Here is a 14,240-nt window from a genome sequence, read left to right as displayed (position 1 = left end):
GACAGAGTAAAAGAAAATGGCACTTGCTGATACAATTTTTCCCCTCTTTTAAAGTAAGGCATTGCTCAGACCCTTGGCACATTCATAACTTACTCTGAACTGCAGGCGCAAAGCTGGTCCGCAACTGAAAATCAGGACTGACATCAGAGCAAACGCCGGTTGTGTAATACTGACTTCCGCACTGCTGTGCCCACAGGGGACCACAGGTCTTAAAAAAAATGAGAACAATGACAAAATACATAGAAAATGTTAACCTTCCACCTTGCCATTTGTGAAGCTCAGGAATCATTTCCCTTTTAAGACACTAGGAATCATCAACTCTTGAAACTAACAAGTCAACAACGCCTTTGAGAGAAAGTACACTGGAGCCCACAGGGGGAAGGAGAGGGTGGCAGACGTGCTATGCCCGGTGGCAGGCGTCTCGAGGACAGGGACAACGGGACTGTCAGTGTAGGGAGGAGCCCATCAGGTGACCCACCAAACCAGAGAAAAGGGGTGCTGTCCTTCCAGAGAACAACCAGGAGAAAAAAGGGGCCAAGTTCATTTTTTGTCTCTCAGGTACCCGGGTCTCACCTGCCTCATCTATAAAATGAGGATGATCAGACCTCCTAACTTAAGGCTGTTGTGAAGACAAAATGAGTCTATGTCTATGAAACACTTAGAACAGTACTGGGTAAATAGCAAATGATATGTCATTGTTAGCCAGCCTCATTAGCAGTATTATGCCTTGAACATATGTCTCCTCCTGTCCCTTCCATTTTCACTATTCAGGACAAATAATAAACCCTGTGTCCCTATGGGCCAGGCAGGCAGCTTGGCAGAGAGCTTGGGCCAGGTGTAGACATCACGGTGAGTGAAGAGCCCACACCTGCTGTGCAGGGCAGACCACTGTGGCTCCTGCCCACTGGCTGCTGTGAAACAGGCCCTGTGTGGCTGAACCTCTCAAATTCTCAAGGAGAATCAAAGCAAAAACTTTCTGTGAAAATTTATAATTAAAACAAAAAAACACCCTTGAAACACTCTACATGCTAAACAAACACACAGGAACTAGCAGGCTCATGAACTGCCAGTTTTTAACTCTGCAGTTATCAAAGCATTTCTTTGAGGACTTCAGAGCTGCCTACGTCCACTCCCTAGAACCTTCAGTCATCCAAGCTGGCGCTTGTCTTCGTGTGCACATCATACTCCAGTTATTAATATCACCATTAACCCAGTCCCAAAGCTCTCCCTTTCAGTAGCTCTTGAACGGCAAGAACTCCTGATTAAATCATGTGGGAAATATCAAGTGTCTGTGTATTAGTTGCTCAGTCATGTCTGACTCTTTGGACTGTAACCCATCAGGCTCCTCTGTCCATGGCATTCTCCAGGCAAGAACACGGGAGTGGGTTGCCATGCCCTTCTCCAGGGGATCTTCCCAACCAAGGGATCGAACCCAGGTCTCCTGCATTGCAGGCAGAAAATATTAGGTTAAACACAAATCATTAGATGTGGAACGAGAAAAAATGGGGAAGACAAGTCTAGTCATAATCTTAAAAAAATCTATGAAGTTTAACCTTATGTAAAGCTGTGGAACAACTATTAAAACTTAAAAGTGTGGACTTGCACAAAGTGATTGGAAGAATGAAAGGGAACTTATTTGACCCAGTTTAATTGTTGGTAGCTCAAAGGAGAAGCAGCTGTGGTCATATTTCATGCTCAATGAGCAAGGCACAGTTTTTCCCTTATAAAACTGGTTCATTTTGCCAATTAGGGGAGAATCACAATTGATGCCTTGGGTATGTTTACCGAATGAGATACCAATTACTGATTTCCTACATCCACACCCCCAAATTGGTGTAGCTTAATCACCCTGAAAAACACTAACTCATGAAGTATTCAAAAATATTTTTTGGTTGTAAAAGCAATGGAAAACAACATTAAGGAGTTGAAATTAGAATATGCCAATTGTTAATGCCAGAACAACATTCCGACTTTAAGCCCAGAACTTAAGAAGTTTCAAAAAATGTGATGATTGTCAGTCTTTTCCACAGTATTCTTAAAAGTATCTTGAGATTTTGACCTTTTAGGTATGGAAAGGAAACCTTAGCTTTTTTTCTTTTTCCTTTCTTTTTTTTCTCTTTCCCTCTTTCCTTCTACTTGCTACACTGACTATTAAATTAACCTCAAATTCTCTTCAACTTCATTTTATATATAAGGTTTATAAAAGGTTTTACAGTTACATAAAAATTGATAAAGTTACAGATTAAAAATCTGAAGTTACAGCTTAAAAACTTTGAAGCATATTCTGTAATCCCTATACCTCAATATATTTTCTTTTTTAATTTATTTAACTTTAAAAAAAGAAACAAGAAAGACAAAACAACCCTATGATAAAGACTTCAGAAGATTATAAACCAGGAAGATTCATTGAAATACTCATGTATGCATTGATCTAACATATATTATAAGCAACACCTAATTTACTAGGTGGTACCAAAGTCTAATATCTCTCAGGAAAAACAGAATCATATTGTTCAATATTGATTACATTTTTAGAGAAATCTGTTTATATACACAGGCTTTTAAGTTAGCATGTCAATGCAACATGTCATAATCAAGCTTTCTAAGATGATTTTAACAGAGATATACAACTAAGTTACACCTACATGGGTTGGTAGAAATGTCAAATGAGGTTGGGTTTTTGTTTGCTTTTAAACTCTTTTTTCCTTTCTTTTATCTTTTGGTGTGTGATGATTTTTTTTTTTTTTAACATACTCGTGTCTTTTAACAATTTTCTATATTATTTTTTCTGTTAGTTCCAAGGTCAGAAATTCTCTCAGAAAACTTCCATTTTCTTCTAGTTTTTAAGATTAACTCTTTAGTTCACTTGGAAGTATACCTGGATATGCAAGATATTCACCAATTAATTGTTCCCAGACTACTTGTTAAATACAGCATTCTCTTTTACTCTGATTTGTGGTGGTCTTTACACAGTGTTCTAGAAACTAAATGAGAGTAAATGCTAACATGAAATGAGTCCAGATCATTGCTTTAAATAATATCAGAGTAGTCAATGATTAGCAGAAATTATTAAAAACAAAAGTACTTCGTAGCTTTGAAACCTGCTTTCTGAACTAGCTGTACCTATCCAGAATGTTTCTACAGGAAGGGGAAATGAGAGCTAGAATTCTGTTGTTATCAACAAATACAAAACACATTTTTCAAGGGCAAAGAATCGCTGTTCCTTCTGCCCTCTTTCCCCAAAACATTCTGTGGCAATATTTTTGCTAAATATCTTAAGATGCTTACATATCAACACATTGTTCTTTTCATGTTGGCTCTCCTCTAGCATAACTTATCCAAAATTCAAGTTTGAACATTTAAACCTCAAGATTTGGTTTGCTAGGAGGGATGGTCGGAAGACACTGACTTCATACTTGAGAGGAATGAGGATTTGAAAAGTAAACACTCACAAGAAATCCTCCTGTTCCCACGTTCCTTGTCAGTGTCAAGCCAAGGCTCATGTTGGTTTTCATCTCAGTAACATTGGACATGCTCGTGGAAGCTTTCAAAGGGGAGAAGATTTTTAAAAGTGGTTAAATTATCATTTAAAGACTTTTTTTTTCAATGTACATTCAGGTTTATATGTAGCATTGAGTTTAGTACTCATGGTGGGTAATCAAGTGTATGGAAATGAGATGTTTCATTGATCTGGCTGCTCACTTAAATGAGTGAGGCTGCAGAATGTGATCCTTGGGGGTGGGGTCTACAAAGGTCATGATGATTCCATCTAATGCTTTATTCTGGATCAGAAAAAAACATTCTTAAAGTGTTATCAAAGAATGCCATATGGTAGAATCTGGCCCAAAGCAACAGTAAGTGAACTTTAGAAAACCATCATGACACTAGCACATAGAATAATAGATAAATCTCTCCAATCTTCTCTCTCCCATTCAGCTAAGGCATCATTTGCTGTATCCATTCTTGACCTACTGAACATTGAAATTCTTTTCAATAATATCATTTTTTTCATTATCCTCTGATCTCTGCCAAGGTGTGTATGTGTATCAACATACATGCACACATATTTGTACACCTATATATATTAGTTTTTCATTATCCTCTAATCTCTGCCAGGGTATGTGTGTACATATATACAGACACACACACGTATACATATACATAAAATTACACTGTTTCTGTAAATGTGTATATACATCATTTATCCTAAGTTGTGTGTGCTCAGTCACTTAGTTGTGTCCGACTCTTTGTGACCCCATGGACAGTAGCCTGCCAGGCTGGTGAAATTCCAGGCAATAATACTGGCGTGGCTTGCCATTTCTCATTCCAGGGAATCTTCCCCACTCAGGGATCAAACTTCTTTACCAGCGCAACACCTGGGAAGCTCTAATCCTAATTATCTGCTCATTTATATACATATGCATAAAATTTCTAAAAATAAATATACATACATATTTAGGGGTGAGAGCTCAAAAGTTTTATTATACAGTTTATCCCCTGTTTCCCAGGATGCCCATTTTAAAACTTCACCCTTCTTCTCAAGCCTCTAAACTCAACCCAGATTCCATCACTCTCTAGTGCAAACAAGATAATCACACTCAAAGGGTAATCTCAACTTCTCTCATCTTTACCTAACGGTCCTTTTAGAATTCTGACTTGTCTCTTTCCTCTGTGTTTCAGAGAAGGGAGTATTCTTCGTAAGGCTCATTTTCCCAGGTACCAGAGACATTAATTTCATCCAGTTAACTTTATTCTTGATTGGTCGTCACTCCCTTTTATTGCCTCCTTCCTCTCTCCTTACAAATATGATCAGTCAGTTCAGTTGCTCAGTTGTGTCCAACTCTTTGCGACCCCATGGACTGCAGCACCCCAGGCTTCCCTGTCCATCACCAACTCCTGAAGCTTGCTCGAACTCATGTCCATAGAGTTGGTGATGCCATCCAACCATCTCATCCTCTGCTGTCCCCTTCTCCTCTTGCCTTCAACCTTTCTCAGCATCAGGGTCTTTTCCAATGAGTCAGTTCTTCACATCAGGTGGCCAAAGTATTGCAGTTTCAGCTTCAGCATCAATCCTTCCAATGAATATTCAGGACTAATTTCTTTTAGGATAGACTGGTTTTATCTCCTTGCAGTCCAAGGGACTCTCAAGAGTCTTCTCCAACACCGCAGTTCAAAAGCATCAATTCTGTGGCACTCAGCTTTCTTCATAGTGCAGCTCTCACATCCATACATGACTACTGGAAAAACCATAGCTTTGACTGGATGGACCTTTGCTGGCAAAGGACTGTCTCTGTTTTTTAATATGCTGTCTAAGTTGGCTGTAGCTTTTCTTCCAAGGAGCAAGCATCTTTTAATTTCATGGCTGCAGTTGCCATCTGCAGTGATTTGGGTGCTCAAAAAATAAAGTCTGTCACTGTTTCCATTGTTTCCCCATCTGTTTGCTGTGAAGAGATGGAACTGGATGCCATGATCAAAGTTTTCTGAATGTTGAGTTTTAAGCCAACTTTTTCACTCTCTTTCATTTTCAATCAAGAGGCTCTTTAGTTCCTCTTCACTTTCTGCCATAAGGGTGGTGTCATCTGCCTATCTGAGGTTATTGATATTTCTCCCGTCAATCTTGATTCCAGCCTGTGCTTCATCCAGCCTGGCATTTTGCATAATATACTCTGCATGTAAGTTAAATAAGCAGGGTGACAATATCAGATGAGATCAGATCAGTCGCTCAGTCGTGTCCGACTCTTTGCGACCCCATGAATCGCAGCACGCCAGGCCTCTCTGTCCATCACCAACTCCCAGAGTTCACTCAGACTCACATCCATCGAGTCAGTGATGCCATCCAGCCATCTCATCCTCTGTTGTCCCCTTCTCCTCTTGCCCCCAATCCCTCCCAGCATCAGAGTCTTTTCCAATGAGTCAACTCTTCGCATGAGGTGGCCAAAGTACTGGAGTTTCAGCTTTAGCATCATTCCTTCCAAAGAAATCCCAGGGCTGTTCTCCTTCAGAATGGACTGGTTGGATCTCCTTGCAGTCCAAGGGACTCTCAAGAGTCTTCTCCAACACCACAGTTCAAAAGCATCAATTCTTTGGCACTCAGCCTTCTTCACAGTCCAACTCTCACATCCATACATGACCACAAGAAAAACCATAGCCTTGACTAGACGGACCTTTGTTGGCAAGGTAATGCCTCTGCTTTTGAATATGCTATCTAGGTTGGTCATAACTTTCCTTCCAAGGAGTAAGCGTCTTTTAATTTCATGGCTGCAGTCACCATCTGCAGTGATTTTGGAGCCAAGAAAAATAAAGTCTGACACTGTTTCCACTGTTTCCCCATCTATTTCCCATGAAGAGATGGGACCGGATGCCATGATCTTCGTTTTCTGAATGTTGAGCTTTAAGCCAACTTTTTCACTCTCCACTTTCACTTTCATACAGCCTTGATATACTCCTTTCCCTATTTGGAGCCAGTCTGTTGTTCCATGTCCAATTCTAACTGTTGCTTCTTGACCTGCATACAGATTTCTCAGGAGGTAGGTAAGGTGGTCTGGTATTCTTGTCTCTTGAAGGATTTTCCACAGTTTGTTGTGATCCACACAAAGGCTTTGGTGTAGTGAGAAAGCAGAAGTAGATGTTTCTACTTATAGGATCATCTCCTTTTTATTAGAAAAACCGTTTCTTAAACCTGCTTGCTATCTTATCAAACTATTTTGCCAGTTCTCCTTCACTACTTAACTTCTGGAAATAGAGGTCTGCTTTTGTGGATAATTAAAACCCAGTAATTCCAAAGAGTTACAAATAATTCCAAATAGTGATTTTCTTTTTTTAGTAGAACAAGATCATTTTCACATGATCAGAAACACAGAGTGTTCCTCAGCACCCCCCAAATTATCCCTAGTACTGATGTTTCTATACTGAATGGTTTATTTTGAGGAGGGAGAGAAGTATGAATAGTCTCAGATTTCTGTTAGTAATCACCAAAATCATCCTAAATGTTGATGGAAACTGGTCCACAGACTGGGCCAGATGGTCCAGGAGGCAGCATGTTTCCCACACATCTTACTCAATTAGGTCATCAAACTGTGTTGGAAATTTGGATACAGTTGGACCCCATGTGACTACAGAGATAAAGGCAACAAAAGCTGTATGTATTTCTTAAAGGCAAAACTCTGACTGGTTTTGTTGTCTTTTTTCAACTGAGTATATAACAAGATTTTGATATGTACAAAAAAAACACATTGCCAATTATAACTTACTTTGCAAATTCAATTTTTCACATGTAGTGGTGGATAGATCAACAGGACATTTATATACATCTCCCATTCGGTTCTTAGGAAAGCCACTCCATGGTGAACCAACCAGTAACCTAGAAATAGGGATTTTATTTTCCATTAGACATTAAATGTTAGCTATAGTTTCTTAAAGGTAAAACTGACCACAGAACAGTCAAAAATCCACATTTAATTTCAATTTAATAAGTGAACAGTTTCTATTTGCTCAGCTGTAATTTGTTCTTTTTATTTTTCTTCTTAGCTGATGAAGAAATTAATGAATATCTGCAGTACCACTGTCTTGCCACAATACCTGGGAGGTTTCTCTAAAGCATTTCTGTCCAACGGAAATACAATGCAAGTGACAAACGTGAGGCACAGATGTAATTTTAAGTTTTCTAGTGGCTGCATCAGGAAAACAAAAAAAAAAGCAACAGATGAAATTAACTTATTTAAATAATATATTTTATTTAACTCAGTATATCCATACTAATTTGCTATCAATATTAAAATTACTGAGCTATTTAACATTCTTTTTCCATACTAAGTGCTGGAAATTCAATGTGTATTTTATATTTTGAGCACAATCAAGTAAGCATGTCGAGTGCTCAGTAGCCACAGGTGGTGGCTAGTGGCTACCATATTGCTCAGTATAGCTCTAAAGAATGAAATAATATTAAAACCTAAAGCAAGAACTAACATTTGTTGAGTATCTTCCACGCCCTAAGCACTTTCATATGTTATTTAGGGAGCACGTAAGTTATCTAAGTGGCTTTATGTTTTACTGTCTATATAAGGGAATGCTCAGCAAAAATACAGAGCGAGTATACTGTGGGTCTGTGTATCGTGTTTATAGCTGGAATACAGAAGCAGAGGTCAGAGATAGGTGCTAACGTTTTCCTTTTGGTTAGTTTCACTTCCTACAGAGCTTTCCAAAAAGATATTAAGCATTTCCTTGTAGAATCACTGGACATTTCTGGCCAAGAATAGACAGAAAGAGTCCATATAACAGTCTGATCTTTAGAAACTCCTGTAGGTTAACTACTCAGCAGCAACCAGTGACTAAGGAAGCATAATTGACTCAATGTTTTTTCCTTGTCAAAGTTGGAAAAGATTAGATTATTGATCTAGGAAACTTAAAGTCTTTCATGATACTTCTGTCTAAATATTTTGTCATTATTGATTAAACAAAATGTGCTCAATTAAGTGCTATAGTGAATTAAGAAAAATCTAAGGCACGTTTATGTCTACTAAATGCAGTAAAACTGTTTAAAAAATAACAAATAAAAATAATAATCATAATGAATGGAAATATATTAATAAATTGCTCTTCTTGAAAAAAAAAATTTAAATGGTCAAAGGACGCTAACATGGACATGGAAGGATGAGGCTGGTAGCTGGCATTCTTATCAGAGGGAGCAGCGTAAACAAGCATGCAAAGAGGGAAATACAAATTATTTTGAAAGAGTTAATGATTCAGTAATAATCTTCTCCCCTTATCTTATACAAATACTCTCAAGCAAGTATTCTGTAGAGAATTCTAGAATACTTTAAACCAGTTAACTTTGATTAAGGTTAGAGTCGCAAGTTTTTGTCTTCTTATGAGTAGATACTTTATCTAATTTATCTGTTAAAATACTGTCTATAGAAACCATCTACAAGACAAAAAGATAGCCTAGTGAATGGGAGAAAATATTTGCAAATGCTAAGACCGATAAGGGATTAATGTACAAAATATAGAAACAGCTCCTACAACTCAACATCAAAGGAAAAGAAAAAAACTAAAACAAAGGGCAGAAAACCTGAATATACATTTTCCAAAGAGGACATACAGATGGCCAACAGGCACACAAAAAGATCCTTAAGATCATCAATTACCACAGAAACGCAAATTAAAACCACGATGAAATATCACTGCACATCTGTCAGAATAGCTATCATCAAAAAGACCACAAATAATGAATGTTAGTGAGGATACAGAAAAAAGGGAACTCTAGGACACTGTTGGTGGGAATGTAAATTGGTGCAGTCACTGTGAAAAACTGGAGTTGCACAAAAACTAAAAATAGAACTATCTTATGACCCAGCAATTCTATTCCTGGGTATATATCTGGAAAAAAAAATGAGAATGCTAATTTGAAAAGGTAGGTGCACATCAATGTTCATAGCAACATTATTTACAACTGTCAAGATATAAAAGCAACCTAAGTGCCCATCAATAGATGAATAAAGAAATGTGGCATATATATATACACACGCACATACATACATACACATATATGTATGTATATGTATGCATATATATGTAGGTAAAGAGTCTGCCTGCAGTGCAAGAGAGTTGGTTTGATCCCTGGGTCCGGAAGATCTCCAGAGAAGGGAATAGCAACCTACTCCAGTATTCTTCCCTGGAGAATTCAGTGGACAGAGGAGCCTGGAGGGCTGCAGACAGTCACAAAGAGTTGGACATTACTGAGCGACTTTGACTTTCACATACACATACAATGGAATACTACTTAATCATAAAAAGGATGGCACATACACATACAATGGAATACTACTTAATCATAAAAAGGATGGCATTTTTATTATCAAACTTTATTTTAAAACTTTAGCATGCAGTCTATTGACTGAATGAATTTTTAACTATAGAATATAGTTAGGTCCCCTATAGGATAATGCAGCTCACATCACAAGTTCAACTTAAACCTTGAATTTGGAGTAAAGCACATAAGAATGTTGCTAAATGTCCTCAATCACCACTTCATCGCCCTTTGGGGAAAGAAAATCCAGAGGTAGTGGGTGATGCTACTTAAGTAGAATTCCACATGAGCTATTTTAAAATGTAAATCCTTTTCAATCTGAATTTTTGATTAATTTTCAGCTAATAATTTCTAATGGTAACATTATAACAAGGTTTTATAAACATGCATCTGTAATTTTTATTTTAGTCACAAATACAGTTGTTTTTTGCCAAAAAAAGAAAAAAAATGACATTTTGCCATTTGAAACAACATAAATGGACGTGAGGGTATTATGCCAAGGGAAATAGGTCAAACAGAGAGAGACAAATACTGTGTGATATCACTTATATGTGGACTCTAAAAAAATAAAACAAACTAGTGACTATAACACAAAAGAAACAGACTCACGGATATAGACAAGAAACTAGTGACGACCAGTGGGGAGGGAGAGGGGGAGGCACAAACTATTACGTGTAAAATAAACAAGCTGTAAGGATATATAGCACCATACAGGAAATAAAGTCAATACTTTATAATAACTCTAAATGGAATATAACCTTTAAAAATTGTGAACCACTATGTTGTACACCTGAAACTTTTACATGAATAATATTGTACCTCAAGTATACCTCAATTAAAAAGTAATACATCAAAAATATTGCCTATAAAGAGGGATGCAATAACACCAGGCATACAGGTTAAGATTTCTGAAGAAGATAGAAATTGATATGTTGGCTATAAGTCCCAAAATTTGCTTTAGTGAAGGAAGAGAATCAAGGAGCAGGATTTGAAGTGCATGTTTGAGCATATCTGATGTTCTTCAAATTCATGACAACTCAGAGGAAATGAGGAAACTTATGAGGATTCTGTATTGTAAAAACTATCTTCCAGCAGCTTGATTTTCTCCATTTGTACAAGTCTGTGGTCTTCATTCCATAGTGGGACTACACAGAATTACCTCTAACCTTTGTGTGCAGGATACATCTTAAAATTTAAGAAAGAAAGAGACTGAAAAATGAAAAAGAATATATATATGTATAAAATGGAATCAATTTGCCGTACACTTAAAACTAACAACATCATAAATCAAGTATGATAAAAAATTCTTTTAATTAAACAAACAAAGAAAGAGATAATGCCTTTGCTTTCTTTTCCAGGCCTGTTTTCTTATACTTTCCTGAAATTCTGTATTTTAGTCATTAGACTCTGATCTGGTGGAGAAGCTGGATTGTTCTTGCTTCTAAACCTTAACATGTGCTGTTCCCTGCCTGGAAAAATTCTGCTCATTACTTAGGTCTCTCATTAGACAACCACTTCCTCCAAGAAGTCACCTGGTTCTTCTACATTTGAGCAAGGTAGATTTCCTAAGTAATTTCTTAGCCTCTGAGCTTTCCCTGTCCTGGTTTTCATCACATTACCCTGTAAGGGCCTCAGTTCAGTTCAGTTCAGTCGTGTCCGACTCTTTGTGACCCCATGAATCACAGCACTCCAGGCCTCCCTGTCCATCACCATCTCCCGGAGTTCACTCAAACTCACGTCCATTGAGTTGGTGATGCCATCCAGCCATCTCATCCTCTGTCGTCCCCTTCTCCTCCTGCCCCCAATCCCTCCCAGCATCAGAGTCTTTTCCCCTTGACTAAATACCGCCCGCCCCTACCCCTGCCCCCCAGGGAGGAAAAGTCCATGGGGACTAGGAATCCTGCCTATAGCACTGAGTGACTAGGTGTCAAATGAATGAATTAAAAAAACAAGTGAAGAAACAAATGGATGATTGAGTCAACATTATTTTTTAAAATTTCTATTAGAGTATAGTTGATTTGCAATGTTGTGTCGATTCTACATTATTACCTGGCGCTTCCCTTGTGGCTCAGCTGGTAAAGAATTCACCTGCAAGGTGGGAGACCTGGGTTTGATCCCTGGGTTGGGAAGATCCCCTGGAGAAGGGAAAGGCTACCCACTCCAGTATTCTTGGACTCTATAGTCCATGGGGTCACTAAGAATCGGACACAACTGAGCGAATTTCACACACACACACGTCTTGTTAAGGAAAAGTTGAATAGAAAATTTTTATTCCTTTTTGTCTGAATTAAAGATAAAACAAGCAAAAAAAGAGGTGAAAAAACTCCACCAAGTTGAGAAGAAAGCATTATATGGGTACTCTTCTGTCAATTGTTCCTGATTCAGTCTCCACGTAGCTACCACGTGTCAAACTCACGTCTTTATTTTTTAAACAAAGGCTGACTGAGGAGTCCGTAGGGAACAACATAGCACTTTATAGCAAGAAACTGTAACAAAAAGTGTGGCTTTGCCCCTTTAAACTGTGGGAATTTATATTAACGACAGCAAATCTTACAACAACTGATGCTGTATAGGAGGCTTTCCGAACATTATTAAGTTCCTCTGCCAAATGGGTCTGAGATTATTTTATCTCCATTTTACAGATGGAATCACTGAGACAGATGAGCAACTCACTAATATTCACATGGGCGGTGAAAGCCAAGCATAACTGATTCTGACATCCAAGCTCTTAACCCTTAGGCTATTTATTCTCTTTCCTAAATAGTGGCAAGAAGGCCTGGCAAAGGGCCCAGGTTGGGAAAACTGTCTGAACAGATGAGTTGGCTTCCAGAATCACAAAGGAGTAAAAACTGGAACCTGAGGGTCAGACCCACACCTACTGAGAGGTGGGTTGTAGGCCCTGGCTGTGCTGTGTACAATCAGGTAAGAACAGCATATGTTCAGATAGCACCAAGTGTGGTCATTCAGGTGGCTTCTATTGTACACCTTTCCTATCTATCCTTAGCTTATTCCAGAGAAACACACCGAGAAACATAAGTTGAGTGTTTCTCACCTGAAATTTAATCATTTTGTTCTTCTGGGCCTCCAGCCTAGAGCTGCATTACTAGCTACCCGTTTTCTCAGTGAGAAAGCTCAAAAGGCCACCTGCTGTTTCCTAGTGAGTAAGTTTTCCCTGGACACTCTCTCTTGGCCTCCTTCCACCTCACCCCAGAATTCAGGGTTGGATAACCTCATGGTGCTGGGGGGTTATGACACCTCTACCACCACCATGAGAATTCGGGTCCCTGCCCCTGCCCCCATTCATCAGACAAGACGAAATGAAGCCTCTGTGCAGCTATATGCCATTTAATGAGAAATTCATGAAAGGGCTTGAGAGTCTCACACAGGACGCATAGAAATCTCTGGCGGCACCACACCATATTAAACCCTTAACACAAAACAATAGAGGACAGTGGCAACCAGACCATTATGTCTGCAATGGTGTTTTCACTGTGTATGACTCATTCTTTAACTACTGAGAACCACATTAGTAAGTAGGTAGTCATAGGTCATACTAGCGATTACAGCGAAGGTTTGAAAATCCACTGCCCACCTCCTTTTTTGGCAGTGTTTCCAGCAGATTCTCCTCCTGTCTTGGACCCAGTGAAATCCTCGTTCCTGACCACTCTCCCTCCAAAGGAGAGGTTATGACATCACCCGTGGCTACTCTGAGGGAACTGTGACATTCTCAAATTAATCAGACAGGAAGATGAGGGAGGCAGGTATATTTATCTACAAAGTGTATGTAACCAGCTATAGCAGGAAGAAACATGCCGGGAGAGAATGTTATAAAGGTGGGGGACCAGACACCTCAGCGGGTAAACTAAGTGTGGCGAAGCCTCTCTGAAGTAACAGATTTAATTTAATCACAACCAGGCAAAGAGCTGCATGAACAGTTGTGTGTGCTGATTCTCAAAACAGAACAAAATACCAAGATAAAAACTTCTCTTTTCCTACAGTGAAACTGGGAATTCTTCCAAGACTACTTAAAATAACACTTACTGTTCAATTATCTTGTGGGAAAATAGTGATTATATAGAGTTCCAAAACATAGTCAATTTGCCCACCTCCAGTGGAATTCAAAATACTTTGTTTAGTTAGTAAATAGTATTTATGGTGGTGTAGGTAGTTTTAAACCCACAATCCAGGGGCTGTTATAAATATCTTCCTTTGGTCTGTGAGTCTCTAAACTCTCCAAGCATTTCTTTGATACTAGAGATTTTCCCAGAGATTACCGACAGAGGTGCACTTAAAATACTACGGCAAAGCGTGTTTTATTTGATTCAAGACATGCTTCTTGAGGTCCTACGAGACTGACATGTTGTACAACTCTAGGGAGTTCCATTCCCACATGCATGGTGTGCCTGGGCCTTGTGCAGTGTACAACCTGTGAAGC

General features: G+C 38.7%; 1 protein-coding gene across 2 annotated transcripts in view; it reads right to left on the bottom strand.

Moving 5' to 3' along the window:
- ITGA2 (integrin subunit alpha 2) overlaps positions 1 to 14,240 on the bottom strand; it is a 108,877-nt gene that overhangs the window by 52,659 nt on the left and 41,978 nt on the right. For both annotated transcript variants that reach the window (XM_086361667.1, XM_086361666.1), the window contains exons 3-5: positions 7,251 to 7,360; positions 3,453 to 3,544; positions 94 to 208 (exon numbers count right to left, since the gene is read on the bottom strand). In XM_086361667.1, coding sequence (XP_086217793.1) covers positions 94 to 208; positions 3,453 to 3,544; positions 7,251 to 7,360 — 317 coding nt within the window. The remainder of the gene's footprint in view (positions 1 to 93; positions 209 to 3,452; positions 3,545 to 7,250; positions 7,361 to 14,240) is intronic.

Source organism: Bos grunniens, chromosome 20, assembly GCF_055505025.1.
Source record: "Bos grunniens cultivar Pamir isolate PY7600 chromosome 20, Bosgru_T2T1.0, whole genome shotgun sequence".
Classification (NCBI taxonomy): domain Eukaryota; kingdom Metazoa; phylum Chordata; class Mammalia; order Artiodactyla; family Bovidae; genus Bos; species Bos grunniens.
The sequence above is the reverse complement of the archived record's forward strand: the minus strand, read 5'-3'. Positions and strand labels throughout refer to the sequence as shown.